Raw genomic sequence first — 25154 nt, forward strand, 5'->3', positions numbered from 1 at the left:
GGAATAGGCTGAGAATTTTCTTTTATTCCTTCTTCTAAGGTTTTAAACTATATTCTTTGCCAGCAGTTAAATTCAATTTGGAGGGTTCTCCAATTTATTGGGGCTATCTCTACTCCTACTAATTATGCTATTGTTTCTATAGCAAAATAGTATTTATTTTCCTTTAGATGGTTGTATCTTATTTATGGAAAATTATTTAGTTTCAGGTACTTTTCTTGGTCCTGTGATTTATTTGGATGTTGCAATTGCTTCATTTTTGTTCTGTTTACTTTAAGATCAAGTATCAGATTATGATTTATTTTAGCATTGTTAAAGGGACAACATTTACTAGACTTGGTGCTGTTGCATTTGTCTTGTTGTTTTGCATTTATTGATTATGCAAGTCCACTGTATTGACTGTTCCTTTAACTGGTCTATCATGCTAATAATTTCATTTGTGTCTTCATTTTATTGAATATTTTCGCAAATGAGGGTTAATCTATGTCTTTAGCTATTTTAGCTAGAAGAATTTTGTGATTTAAAAAAAAAAAATCCATATTTCTTTTGTTCTAAGATAATCAATTATTTGTTTTATAATTGTATTCAATTCTTAACTGTTACTCTGGGCCTCAAGATTGAGTTCTAAGACTAAAACTTTAAGCTTATACTAGTTTGGTTGTTCTTATTAAGGAACGAATTCCTGAATTCTTTCCCAAGTAACATGCTTATAATTGGAAATTTTTCAGTTCAAAATCAGCTCCCTAATATTGCGATGTACGTGCCGTATTCCAGCTTGGCTGGCAAGGGGCAGGTTAAGACTTCTTTGAAATTTATTTGTTTCTATTCAGTCCAAATTTCTTTGATTTTATTCCAGTAAGGCTAACACTCTCTTTAAGTGTGTTTGGGTCCTATATATTTTGGGTTCTGTTGAAGCATGGCTGGGCACCCATGGGGTTCAAGCGCTGCTCAGACCTGGAATCTTCTGGGGTATTTCTTCCAGTTCCATTTTTAGGAAATGGGTTTTGGAGTTTTATTCAAACTATTCTGCCTTTTTTTGGTCAGTGATAGCATTATTTGTCTTCATTAGATACAATAAATGCATATTTTCATTTTTCTGTTTTCATTCAGATTATTTTCTGAGGATGCGGAATCTCATATGATTCACTTGCTCTTCAGGACATAGTTAGAGGTTCTTTTTTTCAAAAGCTCTTGATTCCTCACACAAGGGTCACCTTTTTTAGGTTTCCAGATAGTTTGTGTCACTGTCCTTGTCTCTATCAGACAAGGGATAATGTTATTGGGTTCCGTCTATCGGTACCTTTAGTCTCTATTATTTCCTTCAGTTGCTTTATATGCATAGAAGTTTTAGGTCTTATGGCCACAGCATTGGATTTAATTCCCTTTGCTCATTTTCAATAGAAAGAACCTTTTCCAGTCTTTTATGCTGAATTATGGTGCAGGGATTCTAGGATTTCACATTTTAAATCTTCGAATCCTAATATTTATCTCTTGATTTGATGGTTAAGATCACCATCATTTAGTTCTACAGGTCTCTTCGTTTCTTTCAACCTGGACCATGATCTCTACAGATGCGAGTCTTTTTGGTTGGGAGGCTGTCTGAGGATCTCTTTCAGCACAAGGGGTTTGGAAATCTCAGGAGGCGAGATTACCATTTGATATTTTAGAACTCTGTGTTTTCTCAGAATCTTTCAGTTAGTTTCTTTTTGAAGAAGAGACGTTTAATGTTTTTCAAACAATATCACTACTATGGTGTATGTCAATCATCGGAGTAGGACTATCAGTCCTTAGGTTGTGACAGAAGTGTCTCGGATATCAGCTTGGGCTAAATCCAGCTCCTATCTAAATTCTGTGTTTTTTTTCCCAGGTATAGATATTTGGGAAGCGGATTATCTCTGTTAATCCAGCTTTTCCTCTGGGAGAATGGTCTCTCTTACCCAGATATGTTTTTCATCTCATCTGAATAAAGAACTTCCCAGGGGCCTATTAAGGTCCGGGAATCTTCAGACGGAAGTAGTGTATGCATTGACATTTCTTTGGAATTATCTTTTTGCCTATTTCTTTCCGCCTCTAGTTCTTCCAAAATTCTTATGGAGTATTTGTTTGTTATGCTGGTAATTCCAGTATGGCCTCTCAGGTTTTGGTATACAAATCTCATTCAAATGGCCAGTTGCCAACGTTGGACACCTCCGTTTAAACCACACCTTTTCTTTCTCAAGGCCATTTTTTTCCATCAGGATCTCAAATCATTAAATTTGAAGGGATGGAGATTGAACGCTTGGTTTTTAGTCATAGAGGTTTTTCTGACTCATTGATTAATACTATGTTTCAGGCTCATAAAACTGTCTCTAGAAAGATTTATATTGAGTCTGGAAGACCTACTTTTCTTGGCATTCTTTTAAAATTCATAGAATTTTATTATTTTTTCAGGTTGGTTTGGATAAGATTTTGTCTTCAGTTCTTTGTTAAGGACAAATCTCTACTCTTTCTGTTCTTTTTTTTACAGAAAAGATTGCTAATCATCCTGATATTCATTGTGTCGTGCAGGCTTTGGTCCATATCACGCCTGTCATTAATTCAATCTCTCCTCTTTGGAGTCTCAATTTGGTACTGAGGGCTTTACAGACTCCTCCGTTTGAAACTATGCATTTTCTGAACATTAAATTACTTTCTTGGAAAAGTATTGTTCCTTTTGGTTATTTCTTCAACTAGAAGAGTTTTTGAGTTATCTGTTCTTTTTTTGTGAATATCCTTTTCTGATTTTTTATCAGGATAAGGCAGTGTTACTTCCTGATATTTATCACTTTTTTCAGGTTTTGATTCGTATCAAACCTGTCATTAAGCCAATTTCTCCTCCTTGGAGTCTTAATTGGGTTCTGAAGGTTTTTCAGGTTCTTCTATTTTGAGCATATGCTTGCTCTGGGCATTCATTACTTTCATGGAAAGTATTGTTCTTTTTGGACTTCTCTTCAGCTAGAACAGTTTTTGAATTATCTGCTCTTTCTTGTGAGTCTCCTTTTCTGATTTTTCATCAGGATAAGGCGGTGTTGCGAACTTCTTTTAAATTTTTTCCTAAGGTTGTGAATTCTAACAACATTAGTAGAGAAATTGTGGTTCCTTCATTGTGTCCTAATCCTAAGAATTCTAAGGAAAGATTGTTGCATTCTTTGGATGTAGTTAGAGCTTTGAAATATTATGTTGAAGCTATTAAAGATTTCCGAAAGACTTCTAGTCTATTTGTTATCTTTTCCGGTTCTAGGAAAGGTCAGAAGGCCTCTGCCATTTCTTTGGCGTCTTGGTTAAAGTCTTTGATTCATCATGCTTATATCGAGTCGGGTAAAACTCCGCCTCAAAGGATTACAGCTCATTCTACTAGGTCAGTTTCTACTTCCTGGGCGTTTAGGAATGAAGCTTCGGTTGATCAGATTTGCAAAGCAGCAACTTGGTCTTCTTTGCATATTTTTACTAAATTCTACCATTTTGATGTGTTTTCTTCTTCTGAAGCAGTTTTTGGTAGAAAAGTACTTCAGGCAGCTGTTTCAGTTTGATTGTCCTGCTTATAATTTTAGTTTTTTTCATTATAAGATTTAAACTTTGTTTTGGGTGTGGATTATTTTCAGCGGAATTGGCTGTCTTTATTTTATCCCTCCCTCTCTAGTGACTCTTGCGTGGAAGATCCACATCTTGGTTATTCATTATCCCATACGTCACTAGCTCATGGACTCTTGCTAATTACATGAAAGAAAACATAATTTATGTAAGAACTTACCTGATAAATTCATTTCTTTCATATTAGCAAGAGTCCATGAGGCCCACCCTTTTTTGTGGTGGTTATGATTTTTTTGTATAAAGCACAATTATTCCAATTCCTTATTTTTTATGCTTTCGCACTTTTTTCTTATCACCCCACTTCTTGGCTATGCGTTAAACTGATTTGTGGGTGTGGTGAGGGGTGTATTTATAGGCATTTTGAGGTTTGGGAAACTTTGCCCCTCCTGGTAGGAATGTATATCCCATACGTCACTAGCTCATGGACTCTTGCTAATATGAAAGAAATGAATTTATCAGGTAAGTTCTTACATAAATTATGTTATTCTATTTACTAAAGTCTAAGAATGGCCACCAAGCATTATTAGTTCTCCCTCTCTAAATTACATATGTAGATTTGGGTATTAGAGAAACCCTTGGACAAAAGGGAGTATTTTATATAATTGTAATAGTTAATTTCTTAATAACTACTTAATATATAACTATTTTTCTTCTGTAAGGTACGACGAGTCCACGGATTCATCCTTTACTTGTGGGATATTATCCTCCTGCTAAAAGGAAGTGGCAAAGAGCACCACAGCAGAGCTGTCTATATAGCTCCTCCCTTAACTCCACCCCCAGTCATTCTCTTTGCCTACTCTAAGTACTAGGAAGGGTAAAGTGAAAGAGGTGATAAAATATTAGTTTTTAATTTCTTCAAGCAAGAGTTTTTTGTTTTAAATGGTACCGGTGTGTACTATTTACTCTCAGGCAGCAGATGGATGAAGACTTCTGCCTGGAGGATGATGATCTTAGCATTTGTCACTAAGATCCAGAGCAGTTCCCACAGAGGCTGAGGGGTACAAGAAACTTCAGTGTGAGGAATGTTTTCATGCTATATAGCAGTGAGGTATGTTCAGTCATTTTTTCTGGAGAGACTGTGTATTTCAGAAAGGCTGACAGTATCCCCATGAGGGTAAGGGTAAGCAGTAATCCTAAGAACTATAGAAGGGCATTACTAAGCTTGCATAAGGGGCTAATTAAAAAATGGTTGACACTGAGTTTTTGAATGTTTGTGGGCAAACGTTTTGTGAACTGGGATTGCTGTTAACGTTTTTTTGGGCAACGTTTTGGCAACTTTATTGAGGGTACACTTGGCTTTTTTTGGGGTCTCAGAACCCACAAGGGTAGTTTAAAACCGCTCTGGTGCGGTTCTTTGAGGCTGTAAAGACATCGAGTGAGATGGGCGGGGCCTATTTTCACGCCTCAGATGCGCAGTTGTATTCACTTAGCAAGCAGCTCCAACTCCGGAGGGCCCTTGTGGAAGTTTTGGGCCAAATCGAAGCTTTAACCCCATTTTTCCAATCCCTGAGGGCAGGTAGGCGCCACATTAGGGCTGTGGCGAGGTGCTGGGGGTGTTTTTCCGGATTTAGGCCTTATTATCAATCCGGTTTGCACAATAAAGGGTTAAATGTTTGTTTTTCTTGTGGGGCAAACTTAACTACACAAATTGAGTCTGATATCAAAAATTTGTAAAGATTGGTGTATTTTAAAGCAGTTTTGCAGAACGTGTATGCTTTTTTTCTCTTAAAGGCGCAGTACCGTTTTTTAAGATTGTCAACAAATGCTGAGCCCTCTGACGCTTTATTAGCCATATCCGATGTACCCTCACAATGTTCTGAGTTAGGGGTGAGGGATTTGCTGTCTGAGGGAAAGATTTCTGATTCAGGAAAGATGTTCCCTCAGACAGACTCAGATATGACGGCTTTTAAATTTAAGCTGGAACACCTCCGCTTGTTGCTCAGGGAGGTTTTAGCGACTCTGGATGATTGTGACCCTATTGTAGTTCCAGAGAAATTGTGTAAAATGGACAGATTTCTAGAGGTTCCTGCCTACACTGATGTTTTTCCGGTCCCTAAGAGGATTTTGGACATTGTTACTAAGGAGTGGGATAGACCAGGTATTCCGTTCGCTCCCCCTCCTACTTTTAAGAAAATGTTTCCCATATCAGACACCATGCGGGACTCGTGGCAGACGGTCCCTAAGGTTTCTATTTCTACCATGGCTAAGTGTACAACTATACCTATTGAGGACAGTTGTGCTTTCAAAGATCCTATGGATAAAAAATTAGAGGGTCTCCTAAAGAAAATATTTGTTCATCAGGGTTTTCTTCTCCAACCTATAGCGTGCATTGTTCCTGTAACTACTGCAGCTGCTTTTTGGTTCTAGGCTCTGGAGGAGGCTCTTCTGGTTGAGAGCCCATTAGATTATATTCTGTATAGAATTAGGGCTCTCAAGCTAGCTAATTCTTTCATTACAGATGCCGCTTTTCAACTGGCTAAATTAGCGGCTAAGAATTCAGGTTTTGCAATTTTAGCACGTAGAGCGTTATGGCTTAAGTCCTGGTCTGCTGATGTGTCATCAAAATCTAAGCTTTTAGCCATCCCTTTCAAAGGTAAGACCCTATTCGGGCCTGAACTGAAAGAGATAATTTCAGACATCACTGGAGGGAAAGGCCATGCCCTTCCTCAGGATAAGTCAAATAAGATGAGGACCAAACTAAATAATTTTCGTTCCTTTCGAAACTTCAAAGGTGGTCCCTCTACCTCTTCCCCTGCTGCCAAACAAGAGGGGAATTTTGCTCAATCCAAGTCAGTCTGGAGACCTAACCAGACTTGGAATAAAGGTAAACAGGCCAAGAAGCCCGCTGCTGCCACCAAGACAGCATGAAGGGGTAGCCCCCGATCCGGGACCGGATCTAGTAGGGGGCAGACTTTCTCTCTTTGCTCAGGCTTGGGCAAGAGACGTTCAGGACTCCTGGGCTTTAGAAATCGTAACCCAGGGGTATCTTCTAGATTCTAAAGATTCTCCTCCAAGGGGGAGATTCCATCTTTCTCAATTGTCTGCAAACCAGACAAAAAGAGAGGCGTTCTTACGCTGTGTAGAAGACCTATATACCATGGGAGTGATCCGCCCAGTTCCGAAATAGGAACAGGGGCAGGGGTTTTACTCCAATCTGTTTGTGGTTCCCAAAAAAGAGGGAACCTTCAGACCAATTTTAGATCTCAAGATCCTAAACAAATTCCTCAGAGTCCCATCTTTCAAGATGGAGACTATTCGGACTATTTTACCAATGATCCTGGAGGGTCAATATATGACCACCGTGGACTTAAAGGATGCGTATCTACACATTCCTATCCACAAAGATCATCACCTGTTCCTCAGGTTCGCCTTTCTGGACAAGCATTACCAGTTTGTGGCTCTTCCCTTCGGGTTGGCCACAGCTCCCAGAATTTTCACAAAGGTGCTAGGGTCCCTTCTGGCGGTTCTAAGGCCGCGGGGCATAGCAGTGGTGCCTTATTTGGACGATATCTTAATTCAGGCGTCGACTTACCAACTAGCCAAGTCTCACACGGACATTGTGTTAGCATTTCTAAGATCTCACGGTTGGAAGGTGAACGTAAAAAAGAGTTCACTTATCCCTCTCACAAGAGTTCCATTCCTGGGAACTCTGATAGATTCGGTGGACATGAAAAATTTTCTGACGGAGGTCAGGAAATCAGAGATTTTAACCACCTGCCGAGCTCTTCATTCCATTCCTCGGCCGTCAGTGGCTCAGTGTATGGAGGTAATCGGACTAATGGTAGCGGCAATGGACATAGTTCCGTTTGCTCGCTTGCATCTCAGACCACTGCAACTATGCATGCTCAAACAGTGGAATGGGGATTATGCAGATTTATCTCCTCAGATAAATCTGGATCAAGAGACCAGAGACTCTCTTCTTTGGTGGTTGTCACAGGATCATCTGTCCCAGGGAATGTGTTTCCGCAGGCCAGCGTGGGTCATAGTGACGACGGACGCCAGCCTATTGGGCTGGGGTGCAGTCTGGAATTCCCTGAAAGCACAGGGTTTGTGGACTCAGGAGGAGGCTCTCCTCCCGATAAATATTCTAGAACTGAGAGCGATATTCAACGCGCTTCAGGCGTGGCCTCAGCTGGCTTCGGCCAGATTCATAAGATTCCAGTCGGACAATATCACGACTGTAGCATATATCAATCATCAGGGGGGAACAAAGAGTTCTCTAGCGATGATAGAGGTTACCAAGATAATTCGATGGGCAGAGACTCACTCTTGCCATCTATCAGCAATCTATATCCCAGGAGTGGAGAACTGGGAAGCGGATTTTCTAAGTCGTCAGACTTTTCATCCGGGGGAGTGGGAACTCCATCCGGAGGTGTTTGCACAATTGATTCAGCAATGGGGCACACCAGAATTGGATCTGATGGCGTCTCGTCAGAACGCAAAACTTCCTTGTTACGGGTCCAGGTCAAGGGATCCTCAGGCAGTACTGATAGATGCTCTAGCAGTACCCTGGTCATTCAACCTGACTTACGTGTTTCCACCATTTCCTCTCCTTCCTCGTTTGATTGCCAGAATCAAACAGGAGAGAGCTTCAGTGATCTTGATAGCACCTGCGTGGCCACGCAGGACTTGGTATGCAGACCTGGTGGACATGTCATCTCTTCCACCATGGACTCCACCACTGAGACAGGACCTTCTGATTCAAGGTCCGTTCCAGCATCCAAATCTAGTTTCTCTGCGGCTGACTGCCTGGAGATTGAACGCTTGATTTTATCCAAGCGGGGTTTCTCTGAGTCGGTCATAGATACCTTGATTCAGGCTCGAAAGCCTGTTCTAGGAAAATTTATCATAAGATATGGCGTAAATATCTTTATTGGTGCGAATCCAAAGGCTACTCATGGAGTAAGATTAGGATTCCTAGGATTTTGTCCTTTCTCCAAGAAGGATTGGAGAAGGGGTTATCGGCTAGTTCCTTAAAGGGACAGATATCTGCTTTATCAATTTTACTGCACAAGCGTCTGGCAGATGTTCCAGACGTTCAGTCATTCTGTCAGGCTTTAGTTAGAATCAAGCCTGTGTTTAAACCTGTTGCTCCGCCATGGAGTTTGAATTTAGTTCTTAAAGTTCTTCAAGGGGTTCAGTTTGAACCTATGCATTCCATAGATATTAAGCTTCTATCTTGGAAAGTTCTGTTTTTAGTTGCTATCTCTTCGGCTCAAAGAATTTCTGAACTATCTGCATTGCAATGTGACTCGCCTTATCTTGTTTTCCATGCTGATAAGGTGGTTTTGCGTACCAAACCTGGATTCCTTCCTATGGTTGTTACTAATAGGAATATTAATCAGGAAATTGTTGTTCCTTCTCTGTGTCCTAATCCTTCCTCTAAGAAGGAGCGTCTGTTGCACAACTTGGATGTGGTTCGTGCTTTGAAGTTTTACTTGCAAGCGACCAAAGATTTCCGTCAAACATCTTCTTTGTTTGTTGTCTATTCTGGAAGACGTAGAGGTCAAAAGGCTACGGCTACCTCTCTTTCTTTTTGGCTGAAAAGCATCATCCGTTTGGCATACAAGACTGCTGGACTGCAGCCTCCTGAAAGAATTACAGCTCACTCTGCTAGAGCGGTGGCTTCCACATGGGCTTTTAAAAATGATGCTTCTGTTGAACAGATTTGTAAGGCTGCGACTTGGTCTTCGCTTCATACCTTTTCCAAATTTTACAAATTTGATACTTTTGCTTCTTCGGAGGCTATTTTTGGGAAAAAAGTTCTTCAAGCAGTGGTGCCTCCTGTTTAACCATCTGTCTTGTCCCTCCCGTTCATCCGTGTCCTGTAGCTTTGGTATTGTATCCCACAAGTAAAGGATGAATCCGTGGACTTGTTGTACCTTATAGAAGAAAAGTAAATTTATGCTTTTACCTGATAAATTAATTTCTTCTATGGTACGACGAGTCCACGGCCCGCTCTGTCATTTTAAGACAGATTATATTTTTTGATTTTAAACTTCAGTCACCTCTGCACCTTTTAGTTTCTCCCTTTTCTTCCTGTACCTTCGGTCAAATGACTGGGGGGTGGAGCTAAGGGAGGAGCTATATAGACAGCTCTGCTGTGATGCTCTTTGCTGCTTCCTGTTAGCAGGAGGATAATATCCCACAAGTAAAGGATGAATCTGTGGACTCGTCGTACCATAGAAGAAATTAATTTATCAGGTAAGCATACATTTACTTTTTGCTTGGCTAGTTTTCAACTATTTACATGGTTCATTTATCCCTAGTACTTGCAATATCTATAATTAAGGGTCCATGAGTGGCCCATTGCAAAGTTGCTTTGACCATGCCTAGTCCTCCCCTCTTTGACACATAAGTTTGGTTGGGGTCCAAGAGTGACCTATTGAAAACTAAGGGGAGGTTATAATAGAAAAATGAGATTTCATACCAATATGTTCATCACAGTTGCTCCCATGGGTGCAATTCATTGTACATGTATAGTGTTTTCAGATAAGCACATTGTTTAATTTGCCACCAATTTTTATTGCATGTGTATTTCTCACAATGGTCTGGTTATAATCTGTAAATTTGTCATGACAGTGAATGGACATACTCACATTGTTGTTGTTGTTATTACAAATCTCAATAAAAAATTAAAGATAAAAAAAAAAAACTTGTGAAAACCAGATAATGGAATTGATGTTAATATATTGTGCATGTATGGATTGAGAACAATACAATACATTTGTATGTTTTTTTGTATGTTTTTAATATAACATGCTATATTACTCTTATCCACAGATACCTTTTGTTGGAAAAATTTCCAAAAGATTTTGGAGAGAGATCTCACATTTTTAGCAGTTTTTTCTTTAAATGTTTAACAAGAAAGGATACTGGCACAGACGACTGCAGCTTGAACATTTCGTAAGCATTTCTTTTTATACTTTTATTTATAATTATATTTGCTGGGGACTAAGCGCTAGCAGTGGTACTCTTGAAGGGACACGAGACCAAAATGTTCCTTTCATGGTTCAGGTAGAGGATACAGTTTTAAACAACTTGTCAATTTACTTCTATTTAAAATATTTAATTAAATCTCTTGGTATCTTTTATTGAACAGCATACCTAGGTAGGCTCAGGAGCAGTAATGCACTACTGGGAGCTAGCTATTTATTGGTGGCTGTACATATATGCTTCTTGTTATTGGCTCATCCAATGTGTTCCGTTAGCTACCATTAGTGCACTGTTACTTATTCAACAAAGGATACCATTATAATGAAACAAATTTTATAATAGAAGTAAAGCGGTGATTTGTTTAAAAATTGTATGCTCTATCTGAATCAAATTTTGGGTTTTATGCCTTTTAACCATACACCAGTTTTTCAAGAATCTAAATGTAAGCTCCCAGATTATAATAACTGAAAAGCTTTTTATTCATTGCAGTACTTTATTCATTGCAGAAACATTTAATATTTACTGACCCTTTAAATATACTTTAGATTGCCTGACCAGAATACATAGTACACATTGATTGCTTATTTACAACTATACCTAATTAGCCACATTCAGGAGAGATAATGTATACATACTCACCAGGGTTTACAAATGGATTATTCATGTTTTGCAACTAAGAAATGTGCTTTGCACATGTATATTCTGTACCACAACAGCACCAAACAGGTACGTTCCATAAAAGTTTTTTTATTAAAGGGACATGAAACCCCAAATTTTTATTTCATGATTCAGAAAGAGAATACGATTTTAAACAACTTTTCAATTTACTTCTATTATCTAATTTGCGTCATTCTTTAGATATCCCTTGTTGAATAGCAATGCACATGGGTGAGCCAATCACATGAGGTCTCTATGTGCAGCCACCAGTCAGCAGCTACTGAGCCTATCTAGATATGCATTTCAACAGCGTATATCAAGATATTGAAGCAAATTAGACAAAGTAAATTGGAAAGTTGTTTAAAATCCCATGCTTTTTCTAGAACATGAAAGAAAAAACTTGGGTTTCATGTCCCTTTAAGCATAAGAATATTGGAACTTTTGGAATTGTAGTTTTTAAATGTAAGTGCTCTATTTACAGTCTAATAATTTGTACTTTGTCTGTATATGCTTCTATATTTTAGGGATTTAATCATTGAGCTTACTTTTAGTTCTCTTTCAGTTGGATATCTTATTTATCTGTGATGCCTCAGTATAAGTGTTATTGGCTGCTATGACAACAGCTTTCTTTACTTAGGATCATTATGTTGTAAGGATTAAAGCTTAGGCTGCCAATAACTGCTTTTAGCATATGCTAAGGGTATTCCCTTAATAAACATCATCCTTTTGGGATTTAACCTAGAATGTTTTATCATAATTATCTCTAGTGGTAAGATATTTTCTTCCTCCGTATTAAAACAGCAAGGACATGCCTGAATCCATTCTATTCAAGTAAAAACAAATTATTTTTTTAATTGAAGCCAGATATTCCAAAATGGCATTGCAGACCAAATCAAAGGAAGACTGATGGCCAAGCTGTTTTCAGAGCTTTTTTTCCATAAGGCAAGGAGAGTCCACAACTTCATTCCTTACTGTTGGGAAATACAACACCAGGCCACCAGAATGAGGCAAAGACACCCCAGCCAAAGGCTTAAATATCCCTCCCACTTCCCCTATCCTCCCAGTCATTCTTTGCCTTTAGTCACTTGCAGTGTGATCCCCTTACCTTGTTTTTCATGCCGATAAGGCGGTTTTACATACTAAGTAAGGTTTCCTTCCTAATAAACGTAGGGGTCAGAAGGCCACTACGTCTTCCTTGTCTTTCTGGTTGAGGAGTGTCATCCGCCTAGTTTATGAGACAGCGAGACAACAGTCTCCTGAGAGGATTACGGCTCACTCCACTAGAGCAGTAGCTTCCTCCTGGGCTTTTAAGAATGAGGCCTCTATGGAGCAGATTTGTAAGGCGGCTACCTGGTCCTCCTTACATACTTTTTCTAAATTTTGAGTTTTTCAAGTTTGATGTGTTTGCTTCGGCTGAAGCAGCTTTTGGGAGAAAGGTTTTGCAGGCTGTGGTGCCCTCAGATTAGGGTCCGCCTCCTTTTTGTTCACTCCCGTTATTCTTTCAGTGTCCTCTGGAGCTTGGGTATGGTTTTCCCAGCAGTAAGGAATGAAGTCGTGGACTCTCCCTGCCTTACGGAAAGAAAACAAAAAATTTTCTTCTGGATATTTCCTTGTAATATTTAGATGCTAAAGGTATCATTTCCCATATCCTGGAAAGCAAGGTTTATACTTCACCTAGAGCTAGGGCTTTGTTGTTTGCATGAATACATTTTCAAAAAAAATCAATCAGGTTTGAGGTTTCTCCTGTGACTCACAATATTGAGTATTATCCTGGGAGTTGAGTTTAATATAAAAAAAATATTTATTTCATACAGGGGGGGAGATTCCATGATCCATTACTCATGGGAATTAACTTCCCTACCACTTGGAGGAGGCAAAGATTCCCAAACCCCAAAAGCTCTATATAACTCCTCACACATACCTCAGTCTTTTCTTTGCCTCTGTTGGAGGTGGTTGAAGAATGAAGATGTACATGATTTTCTTCAGAGAGAGGGGTTTTCAGTGTATTTTGAGGTCCAGTTTCCCCTGAGTGTGCAGAGCTTTTCAGAGGGATGTACTTGGGGTATTGTTTATAATTCTTTTATTTACCTCATGGGAATTTCTTCATAAACTTTTCATAATCGGTCACAGGACTTGTCTGTTGCCTCCCTTTATGGATCTACAATATACTCCTTTTCCATAACCTCTACTGATATGTTTCAGTTCCGGTTTGGCTGTCTGCTACTTAGATGGTAGACGAGTGTCTACTGGTAAGTATTATTTTTTTTTTTTGTTATATAAGACACTATATGGCTATGTTATTGGCACTATGTGTTATAGTTATATATATATATATATATATATATACAGTATATATATATATATATATATATATATATATATTATCCTTTATATGGCCCTGGAACAGAATCTTTCTTTGCTATTCCCCTTATAGTAAGTTTGCACACAGCAGTTTTTTTGTGTGCCTAGTTTTGTTATTGCCGCGTTGTCTTTTGGGTTTGCTCACGTCGGGTTAGCGTCCCTGATACTCGTCCATTTAGCTCATGCTGGTCGGTTATGTGCATGTCGACCAGCTCCATAGTCTTCTATTAGGGGTATTTTTCTCTGTCTTTTTGTCTGTTATGTGCACATTGTTTTTTTGGCGTCAATTGATTTCATGTGTGTCCCTCTAAGCTGGATGTTATTTTCTTTCTGTTTCTTTTTTTACAGTTCGGTTTTATGCATTTTAATTACTAGACTACTTAGGAGGGGGTAGGTTTTTCCATTCCTCAAGAGCTTATTTTAGAGGTTATAGTGCTTTATACATTATTTAATGCTATGATTGAGCCTTCTGATTCTGTTCCTATTCCTAAATTGAGAAAGTTACAGCAGCAGTATCTGAAGCTATGGCTGCTCTCCCGCCTGCAAAAAAGCATTTAAGTTCAGTGCAGGTTTCTCCTTTTACCAATACTATGTGCCCTGGGGCCAGGGATACTGTTACATCTTCATAGGGTGAAGTTTCTGCTGATGAGGAAACTTCATCTGATGTTGAGACTGATATTTTCTCTTTTTTCATTTAAGTTGAACTTATTTTTTAAATGAGGTCTTGAGTGCTTTAGAGGTTAAAAATCTGAAAGCTTCTGATGACCAAACTTGTAATCATTTAAATTCAGTTTTTAAGACTGTTGTTAAAGTGAAGGTCAAGTCTGGATTAGTTGCTTACTGCGTTCTATAGTTAATTTCAAATAACCTTGATGTTCATTCATGAATTTTACTAACACTTGTCAGGAAATTTTATATTTCACCTTTTAAATCTCCTCCATTGTACTTCTATTGTCCGCCCACCATCTTGCCGATAATGATTGAAAGATTTTCATGCTGTAATAGCCAATCCCTGTCCCCCCCCCCCCCCCCCCCGGGGGCGTTCAGACCCTTTTCCCCCACGTCATTAGTCACTTCTGCGCATGCGTTAAAGACCGGCTAGCGTCATCAACATCATCCTCGTGCATGAGACGCGCATGCATATGCAGCTTCATTATTTTTTGGATATAGTGATTCACTGAATATAATCGATCTTGCTAGAAGAAAGCAATCTAAAAATATTGTCCGCTGTAATTCTATTATCGTTATTATGCACAATTGAATTTTTCATAGCTTGTGTACAGAATAATATAATTGTGCATAATAAAGATATGAAAAAGTTATCAATAGCAATATGTGCCATATTCCTGCTTCCATCCCAAAAGTTTTACTTTTTGCCACTTATCGTTTTTATTTTTCAGCCCCAGCACAATCATTGTGCTCACTTGTTGTATATGAATTATGCTGCTTTCCGTAGTGCTTGTCACCCAGCACCATTTTATCATTTATAATAATCTTAATTTTTCATACCTTGTGTAAAGAATAATATAGATTATTATAAATGATAAAATGGTGCTGGGTGACAAGCACTACGGAAAGCAGCATAATTCATATACAACAAGTGAGCACAATGATTGTTCTGGGGCTGAAAAATAAAAACGATAAGTGCCAAAAAATAAAACTTTTGGGATGGAAGCAGGAATATGGCACATATTGCTATTGATAACATTTTCATATCGTTATTATGCACAATTGAATTTTTCATAGCTTGTGTACAGATTAATATAATTGTGCATAATAACGATATGAAAAAGTTATCAATTGCAATATGTGACATATATCTGCTTCTATCCCAAAAGTTTTACTTTTTTCCACTTATCGGTTTTATTTTTCAGCCCCAGCATAATCATTCTGCTCAGTTTATTGTCGATATGCTCATATCCATAGTAATAAAAACACCCTTCAACATTTTAGATTTTATCCTAATCATTCAGATTATGTCCCCAAGTTCTGATTCAGCCCCTGATTATGATTATTCAATTATGAATAATAATTATGATGATTCAATGATATAAAACGTTTTTATATTTTATTGTTAGTCTAATAATATATGATTGATAAAGGCTAGTCAGTTTAAATATAAACCATATTTTTACTTACTGTAACAGCTGTTGGGCAGCAGGAAGAAAAAAAATGCGCTTTGAGTCTTCACAAAGATATAGCGAGTGACATGATCGCATAGCAATCAATGAATTAATGTTTTCATTCATTGAATACTATGTATCACTGGTATGGACCGTAAATTTTTTACGCATGCGCAATTGCGGTGAACATACACATGCACATTTTCCTTGAGGTATTGTGTCCAAACTTTTAAGTGACGTAGTGAGCGTGTGGGACCGCTCCAAACGTCACTAGTGCTGAATAAGGAAGTGGTGGAGGGGAGGAGTCACTGTGTAAAACGGAGGTATGATATATTTATATTTTATTCAAAAGGGAAAAACAATATTGAAAAATAACATTAGCGACTTGAATGCAGATATGTTAATCTGTAAATTGGTGCAGTACATTTGCATAAAACTGACCTTCACTTTAAACTTCCTGAAGTTTTTCCGGTTCATTCTAAGGAATGGTCTAAGCCTGGTAATTCATTTAACCCTTTTTCAAGGTTTAAGAAATTCCTTTTGAAAGAAAAGAAAAAAGGCATCACTAAAAAGCACGTAAAAATGAATATATATATATTTTTATAACTTAATCAATGTAAAAAATGGGGATGAAGAAATGAAAATGAAAATAATTCCAAGGCTGAAGAAAGCGTTGGTTAAACTGATACAATTTAATATATATACATAAGACACAAAGTATTATAAATGTTGTGGGATGTCTCCCTAAGTGAATAAAAACAATGAAAAAGACAATATCTATTCAAACCCACTTGATTAGAAAAAACTGTGCAAATATATCTGTATAATGACCCATTTAAAAGACGTGATCCATAATAAAAAAGCCAAAGTCTTTCCGAAAAGGAGGCGTTTTTAATCTTAATATTTTAATGAAGGATCGTTCACTGATAATATCTATATCTTTTCGGCTTGAGCCGCTAATAAAACAGTACCTTAACTTCGGATGGTGATGCAGTTAGTAGTTCAAATCCTCTCGACGACTCTATCCGCGTCCAGGAGGATTGTTAGCTTGCAACAATATTAAATTGTATCAGTTTAACCAACTAACGATTTCTTCAGCCTTGGATTTATTTTTATTTTGATTTCTTAATCCCCATTTTTTACATTGATTAAGTGATAAATATATATATATATATATATATATATATACATATATACATACAGTATATATATTCATTTTTTTAGTGCTGCCTCTTTCATTTCTTTTTTGTCCTATTCGTTACAACCAGAGGGGTTTAACCGAGGCCAGCAGGAATTTTTGGATCTTTAAGTGCTCTTATCCTAACTCTTTTTTCTTCATAAATGGAAAGAGTCCACAGCTGCATTCATTACTTTTGGGAAATAAGAACCTGGCCACAAGGAGGAGGCAAAGACACTCCAGCCAAAGGCTTAAATACTCCTCCCACTCCCCTCATCCCCCAGTCATTCTTTGCCTTTCGTCCCAGGAGGTTGGCAGAGAAGTGTCAGAAGTTGGTTTTGTCTCTTATGGAGGGTAGTACTCTTCGATATAGAACGGGAGTTTTAAGTAATCCTATCGATCTCTCAGTGAGGGCCTGGATAAAAGTTAGAGTCCGGAGATGCAGGGAGAGTCTTTCTGCGAAACCATCCCGACTCATATTAACAGCTCCACAAGCAATTGGCGTTGTCTAACTTCGCTTCGCTGCCTGCTTTCTTCTCTCAAGTCCATGGCAGAGGCGCTGCTACTATTCATCACACTTGAAGGGCCGTGTTCCTGTTCCACGTCGTAGATTCCAGTAAGATTGTTTCATTTTACTTCATCAGAATGTACTGTAACTTATTTGTTTTCCATAAGGTACTTTCTTGCGGGACTTATTAAGTATATAATATAAGGCCTCAGTGAGGCTCCTTTGGTATCTTGGAATCGAGGGTTAATATCTGCCAAGGGGGATTATTGAACAGAGGTTTTTTTTAATCATGTTTGTTATGTGTTTCAATCTGCTTATGTGTAGTGTTAACTGGGCTCTTGGCTTAGAACATAAGGGCCTTAGGAAGTGACACGACCCTATGGTTGGGCACGCTTTTTTTGGACTATACGGTTCACCTTGTGACTGGACGTGTTTACGTTCTGGTCTCCCATTTCAGCATTCCTGACCGTGTGGCGACTGACAAATTCTGGTCTGCTAGCGTCTGGTTCCTAGGAGGTGGTGAGTGCCCCAGCCATTGTGGGTGTCAGGAGCCGTTTAGAATTTTCATAGTCCATATTTTTATATTTTCTATCTAGTTATGGAGGATTCTGATGCTGAGATTGTTCAAATTTCAGATTCAGATTCTTCAACTTGTGAAGAATGCGAATTGGCCCCATTGACACAGGTCAATCAGTTATGTTCAATATGCCATATTAGAGTGCCTTGTTCCTCGGGCTCGGGGAATCAAGGGTCCGCTGAGCCATCCGCCTCTGGGGGTTCTGTCCTCCGAGAGGCGAGTTCCCTATACATGCAGGTAACCCAGATGATGTTTATCCCTCCTTGCAGGGCGGCTTGTTCCTACGGGAGGTTGCAGCTCATTTTGGCTTTAACATATTTTTGGCGATTATGCATCTGCAAAGTCCAGACGTTTATTTGCGTTTGTGCTTGTGCCCTATTGTCCCGGGTCTCCTGCCCTTGGGTGGGCCTATACAGTTCTCTGCGGGTGTAGCGAGTGTTGTGCCTTTTGTTACAGAATAGCACGCCTTCTCGTTTTTCTCAGACACGTTTTTGAGTTGTTAGAGGATCCTATCCTTAATGGATACAGGAATCCGCTGTATTCTACTTCGAATGGCTCACCTCATTAGACATCAGGGGATGACGTAATCTTCTGATTGTCGGTTATTGAGATCTTTCCCAGTTTTGTTGGAAGATCAGGGTTCCGTTTGGCTGGTCCTGCGGGTATGCCTGTTTCTTCTTGGGCGTTCACCTACGGGTTTCCTTATATTTTCTTTTATCCGGTTAGGATGTCTTTTACTTTTGATTACATGTTTCCTTCGGGAACGTTCCCTGGGATCGATTCTCACTGTTTACTTCTGCGGAAGTTTGTTAAAGGACATGTTAGTCCTATGTTTTGTCTGTTATTCTCTTCCCCTCTGAGGGAGGATTTAGGCAGCTTGACAGTTATGGCCTGTCTGTAGGCTGGTCCTGCTTGGGTTCAGATCTTCTGTCTCGTGGCTTGTTCAGACACGTTGCACCTGTTCTGCTGGTCTGGTTGAGGCACTGAGTGCTCACTTTATTATTTGTGTTTCTTGTTTTTATTTTACAAGTTTCAGCTAAGCATTCTAACGAGGACTCGTGGGTCCATGAGGCTGGAAGAATTGTTTCAGTCCTTATTAAGCCTTCAAGCTGGTTGACTGGGTCAGCGGTGTTCTGCTGCGTCACTCCTTTTGCTTCTGATTCTCTCGGGACCTAGAGTATTCTTCCTCACGTGGGAGAAGTGGGATTTTAGCAGCTCCTTACCGCTGGTTTAAGGCGGTTTGGCCTTTCGGAGGCTTTAGGAATTGTCCTGTTGGACGTGTTCCTTCCATGGTTCTCTTATCAGTGAGACTTTTGACTTCTCCATGTGGGTTAGGTCTCCTTATAGGGTCCTGGGTTTCCCTTCCGGGGGATAGTTGCTCTCTTCTTTGAGACCCTTTGGATTTTGTCCGTTCCTCTATGTGAGTTGGGTCTCCTTTGGGGACCTGAATTTCCCTTCCCAGTCCAAAGCCTATGGGCTCTAGTGTCTTAGTTTGAGATGCCTTAGCTCCTTTGGAGCGTTGGACTTCGGCATGGGGTGGTCTCTTCCTTGGGTCGGGACTTGCGAGGTGTTCTCCTTCTCCGGGTTCTACTGGTTATTACCTTAATATCTCCATGTGGGTCTGTTTTCTATATCAGACAGGGTTTTTAAATTTCTGGGATATTGTTTGTTTTAAACAATTGGGGGCTCGAACCTGTCATCCCCCTGGTTCTTCCGGATGCTGAGGCTTTTGCTCAGCGTTTTCCCTTGTGGATCCCGTTGCAGGTTGTTACTGGTCTTTTCAGGATCTAGGGCGGGTTCGAGGTTCTCCTGTTTGGAATTTGGGCCATGACCTTTTGTATGGCTAGTAGATCTGGTCACGGTTGGCCAGATTTCCAGAGGACCGCTACTCCTTGGCTTTGTCTATGCTAAACGGTTTCCCTTGGACGGTTTGCTGAAGTAACCTGATGGCTTTGCGGTTCTTCAGGCAAAGGGTTATAGGGTAACCACTGTAGCTAATGCACCCTGTCTGTGAGTTAAGTTTCAGGTCATTCCTTCCAGGTTCATCTGCATTGGAGAGTGCTCTCTGATTCAGCCTGAGGCCTTGTGTCTCGTGGGCAGGTGCTCTGTCTCTAATGGCCACCTTTTTCTTATGGGTGGCTTTTTCTCCTATGGAGGCCTTGTTTTAGGACTTTTCCTAGATTCAAGGGATGGAACAGAGGGTTTAACCTATTTGGAGAGAGGCAAGCTCTCTGGGTTGTTGTGTTCTTTCCGGAGTCTTGCTGACTCCGCGTCGAGATGGGCCTTTTCTAAACTCTTCTGGGTCTTTGGCCTTGTCGACTGTCTTTATGGAGTTTCGGGGTGGGGGTTCCCGAGCCCTGTGGAATGGCTGAAGCCATTTTTTCCACTCAGTTGTGAGTGGGTGTCGGGTTCTTTTGTTCCCCTGTTTTCAGACCTACTGACGCTTGGGCTGGCCCGGCTGTGAGTAGGTCCTGAGATTGTTGTTCATTGGGGGTGTAATGGGTCTAGTTGCGGTTCTATGCTTCTCCCATTTTGGGACCTGTGTCGGTCTGGTGGCTGGGATTGCCTAGAGGGTGCCCTCTGTCTTGGAGTTTTTACAATCCGATATCTTGTTTAGCTACATTTTACTTCTTAGTAATTATTCTCTCTTGGGTCGTCCTGATGACGGCTGCATGTTATTGACCGGGGTGTTTACCTCATCTGGGCCTGCTACACATATTTGTGCTGACGACTTGAGGATAAGTCTTCAGTTGTCGTTTCGGTGCTTCCTCTCGACGTTGAGAGTAATGGTCACTGTTCCGATGCCCGGCCCTAGACCTTGTGTTATTGTTGGTATAGGCGTTGCCTCCCCTTATTTTTCGTGGTCCCATTTGGGTCTTTATGAGCTGGGCTCGTTCTGGGGGTCTTCCTTTATGGAATTTTGTGGTGTCCTTTCGATTTCCTTTGATTTTCTTCTTGCCCTGTTGCTGTTTTGGGCTGGCGTTCCCTTCGCTAGTAAGGGGTGTGTGGTTGGGGGCGACCGCTGGGTGACTGTGTGTCTCCTCGAGGACTGTTGGCTCAGTTGAGTCTGATTTTTGCAGTCTCTAGCTAGGCTTCCTGACTATCTGCGGGTCAGTGTTCTTGGGGCTTTTTCCTTTCAATGTTCTCGGCTTCGGACGAAGCAGGGTTTTGTGGGGTAGTGGTTTTAGGCCTGGTGCCCTCAGAATGGGCAGCCTCTTGTACCCTCCCGTCTTGACATTCTGTGTGTGCTTGGGTATTGTTTTCCCAAAAGTAATGAATGCAGCTGTGGACTCTTTCCATTTATGAAGAAAAACATAAATTATGCTTACCGATAATTTTCTTTTCTTCAGATGGAAAGAGTCCACAGCTCCCCACCACTATTTTTTTGTGGGGTGTCTGTATTTCTATTCTTTTGGCACCTTTTCACCCTGATATTTCTTCTAATGTTCCTTGTTACTTGGCAGAATGACTGGGGGATGAGGAGAGGGGGAGGAGTATTTAAGCCTTTGGCTGGGGTGTCTTTGCCTCCTCCTGGTGGCCAGGTTCTTATTTACCAAAAGTAATGAATGCAGCTGTGGACTCTTTCCACCTGAAGAAAAGGCAATTATCGGTAAGCATAATTTATGTTTTTTTAAGAAATTCCTCTGCCAGCTTCTTATATTGCGTTATGGGAAACAGTTCCTAAGGTTGATGGAGATATTTCCACTTTCGCTAAGTGTTCTACTATTCCTTTGGACGATAACACTTCTTTTAAAGATCCTCTAGACAGGAAGTTAGTCGTTTTCAAGTAGGTTACTTACTTAGGCCAGCCATTTCAACAGCTGATGTGGCTGCGGCTTCTACTTATAGGTTATCCAGACTTTCTGAACAGTGTTTTGAGGATACTGTTTGTGACAATCTTTTAAGTGTACTTTAAAGCTAATTCCTTTATTTGTATGCTGATTTTGATATTATGAAAATTAATGTATAATGTATGTCTTTGGCAGTTCTTGCCAGGAGAGATTTATGGCTTAAATCCTGGTCTGCTGATATTGTGTCTAAATCTAGATGATTTCTTTTCTTTGAGGGTTAGAAAGTTTGTCTTCTTGCAGTAACATAGGGTCGCAGTAGTGACTTATGTCATCCGTCTAAGGTGAACTCTCAGTTTCCTGGTGATAAATGTAATGTTTTGAATTCCCTCTTAGCTAAGAAGCAGTTATTGTCTAGCTTTGATAGTTTCCATTCTAAGGATGATAATCTGGGAAATCATTTTTTATAGTCCAAATAAGAGAAATTAGTATTAATTTTTCTAATTTTTATAGTCCTCAGTTTTGTCTCCTAGAGGAGTGGTTTCTTCTTCAAACAGATATTAAACAAACTTCTCAGGCACTTGGTAAGGAGCAGAGTTCCTTGCATAGTATTAGTAGTTGTTTAACTACTTCTGTTGTTGTTTCAGCCTGTGTATCTGTTGGTACAACTTCTCAGAATGGTTTTCAAGCTGAGCCTAGGAAGAACGTTAGTGTTCTGGTAATCATACTGTGATTTTACAGAATTTGGTATCCAGATCTAGTACAGAGGTTGTTACCTTCTTTTTCCTCTGTCTCTGGGTCTAGGCCTCCTATTCCGTAATTTGCTTTTCCATCTGAGCTTGAAGATATGGAAATTGAACATTAAGATCTAATTCATTAGTGGTTTCTCTGATTAATTGGAAGCCTGTGACTAGGACAAGTTATCATAAAGTCTGGAAAACCTTTATTTCTTGGTGTGCAGACTGTGGTTTTTCCTTGGCATTCTTTTAGAATTCCTAGGATTCTACAGTTTCTTTACAGGATGGCTTGGATACAGGTTTATCTGCCAATTCCCTGAGAGGTCATATTTCTGCTCTTTCAGTTTTGTTTCATAGGAAAATTGATAATCTTGCTGTTGTTCATGATTTTGTCTAGGTGTTGGTTTGTATCAAATCTGTAATTAAGCCAATTTCTCCTCCTTCGACTCTTAACTTGGTATTAAGAGTTTTGCAAGCTCCTCCTTTTGAACCTATGCATAAGGTTGACATTAAAGCTACTTTCTTTCAAAGTGTTTTTTTCTTTTAGCTATTTCATCTGATAGAAGAGTTTCTGAATTATCTGTTCTTTCTTGTGAACCTCCCTATTTGATTTTTCATCAGGAAAAAACAGTCTTAAAAACTGCTTTTACATTTTTGGCAAAGCTTGTTTCTTCTGATAACTTCAGCAGAAAAATTATTGTTCCTTTTTTGTGTCCTAATTCCAAGTCTGGTTGTGGATTACATTTCTTTCATGTAATTAGCAAGAGTCCATGAGCTAGTGACGTATGGGATATACATTCCTACCAGGAGGGGCAAAGTTTCCCAAACCTTAAAATGCCTATAAATACACCCCTCACCACACCCACAATTCAGTTTTACAAACTTTGCCACCTATGGAGGTGGTGAAGTAAGTTTGTGCTAGATTCTACGTTGATATGCGCTCCGCAGCAGGTTGGAGCCCGGTTTTCCTCTCAGCGTGCAGTGAATGTCAGAGGGATGTGAGGAGAGTATTGCCTATTTGAATGCAATGATCTCCTTCTACGGGGTCTATTTCATAGGTTCTCTGTTATCGGTCGTAGAGATTCATCTCTTACCTCCCTTTTCAGATCGACGATATACTCTTATATATATACCATTACCTCTGCTGATTTTCGTTTCAGTACTGGTTTGGCTTTCTACAACATGTAGATGAGTGTCCTGGGGTAAGTAAGTAAGCTTATTTTCTGTGACACTCTAAGCTATGGTTAGGCACTTTTTTATAAAGTTCTAAATATATGTATTCAAACATTTATTTGCCTTGACTCAGGATGTTCAACATTCCTTATTTTCAGACAGTCAGTTTCATACTTGGGATAAATGCATTTGTTTCAATCATTTTTTCTTACCTTAAAAAATGTGACTTTTTTCCTGTGGGCTGTTAGGCTCGCGGGGGCAGAAAATGCTTCATTTTATTGCGTCATTCTTGGCGCAGACTTTTTTGGCGCAAATTTTTTTTCTGTTTCCGGCGTCATACGTGTCGCCGGAAGTTGCGTCATTTTTTGACGTTTTTTTGCGTCAAAAGTGTCGGCGTTCCGGATGTGGCGTCATTTTTGGCGCCAAAAGCATTTAGGCGCCAAATAATGTGGGCGTCTTTTTTGGCGCTAAAAAATATGGGCGTCATTTTTGTCTCCACATTATTTGTCTCATTATTTATTGCTTCTGGTTGCTAGAAGCTTGTTCACTGGCATTTTTTTCCCATTCCTGAAACTGTCATTTAAGGAATTTGATCAATTTTGCTTTATATGTTGTTTTTTCTTTTACATATTGCAAGATGTTCCACGTTGCAACTGAGTCAGAAGATACTTCAGGAAAATCGCTGCCCAGTGCTGGAGCTACCAAGCTAAGTGTATCTGCTATAAACTTTTGGTATCTGTTTCTCCAGCTGTTGTTTGTATTGCATGTCATGACAAACTTATTAATGCAGATAAAATTTCCTTTAGTACTGTTACATTACCTGTTGCTGTTCCGTCAACATCTAATTTTCAGAGTGTTCCTGATAACATAAGAGATTTTATTTTTTAAATCCATTAAGAAGGCTATGTCTGTTATTTCTCCTTCTAGTATACATAAAAGTCTTTTAAAACTTCTCTTTTTTCAGATGAATTTTTAAATGAACATCATCATTCTGATACTGATAATGGTTCTTCTGGTTCAGAGGTTTCTGTCTCAGAGGTTGATGTTGATAAATCTTTGTATTTGTTCAAGATGGAATTTATTCATTCTTTACTTAAAGAAGTATTAATTGCATTAGAAATAGAGGATTCTGGTCCTCTTGATACTAAATCTAAATGTTTAAATAAGGTTTTTTAAATCTCCTGTAGTTATTCCAGAAGTGTTTTCTCTCCCTGATGCTATTTCTGAAGTATTTTCCAGGGAATGGAATAATTTGGGTAATTCATTTACTCCTTCTAAACGTTTAAGCAATTATATCCTGTGCCATCTGACAGATTAGAGTTTTGGGACAAAATCTCTAAGGTTAATGGGGCTGTCTCTACTCCTGCTAAACGTACTACTATTCCTATGGCAGATAGTAATTCATTTAAGGATCCTTTAGATAGGAAGATTGAATCCTTTCTAAGAAAAGCTTACTTATGTTCAGGTAATCTTCTTAGACCTGCTATATTTTTAGCGGATGTTGCTGCAGC

The 25154-nt window shown here is 39.4% G+C and overlaps 1 protein-coding gene across 1 annotated transcript in view; it reads left to right on the forward strand.

The window, feature by feature from the left end:
* SENP7 (SUMO specific peptidase 7) overlaps positions 1–25154 on the forward strand; it is a 625329-nt gene that overhangs the window by 372628 nt on the left and 227547 nt on the right. Inside the window, exon 11 of the mRNA XM_053707566.1 lies at positions 10390–10512. Coding sequence (XP_053563541.1) covers positions 10390–10512 — 123 coding nt within the window. The remainder of the gene's footprint in view (positions 1–10389; positions 10513–25154) is intronic.

The sequence above is a fragment of the Bombina bombina genome, chromosome 3 (genome assembly GCF_027579735.1).
Source record: "Bombina bombina isolate aBomBom1 chromosome 3, aBomBom1.pri, whole genome shotgun sequence".
Taxonomy (NCBI): domain Eukaryota; kingdom Metazoa; phylum Chordata; class Amphibia; order Anura; family Bombinatoridae; genus Bombina; species Bombina bombina.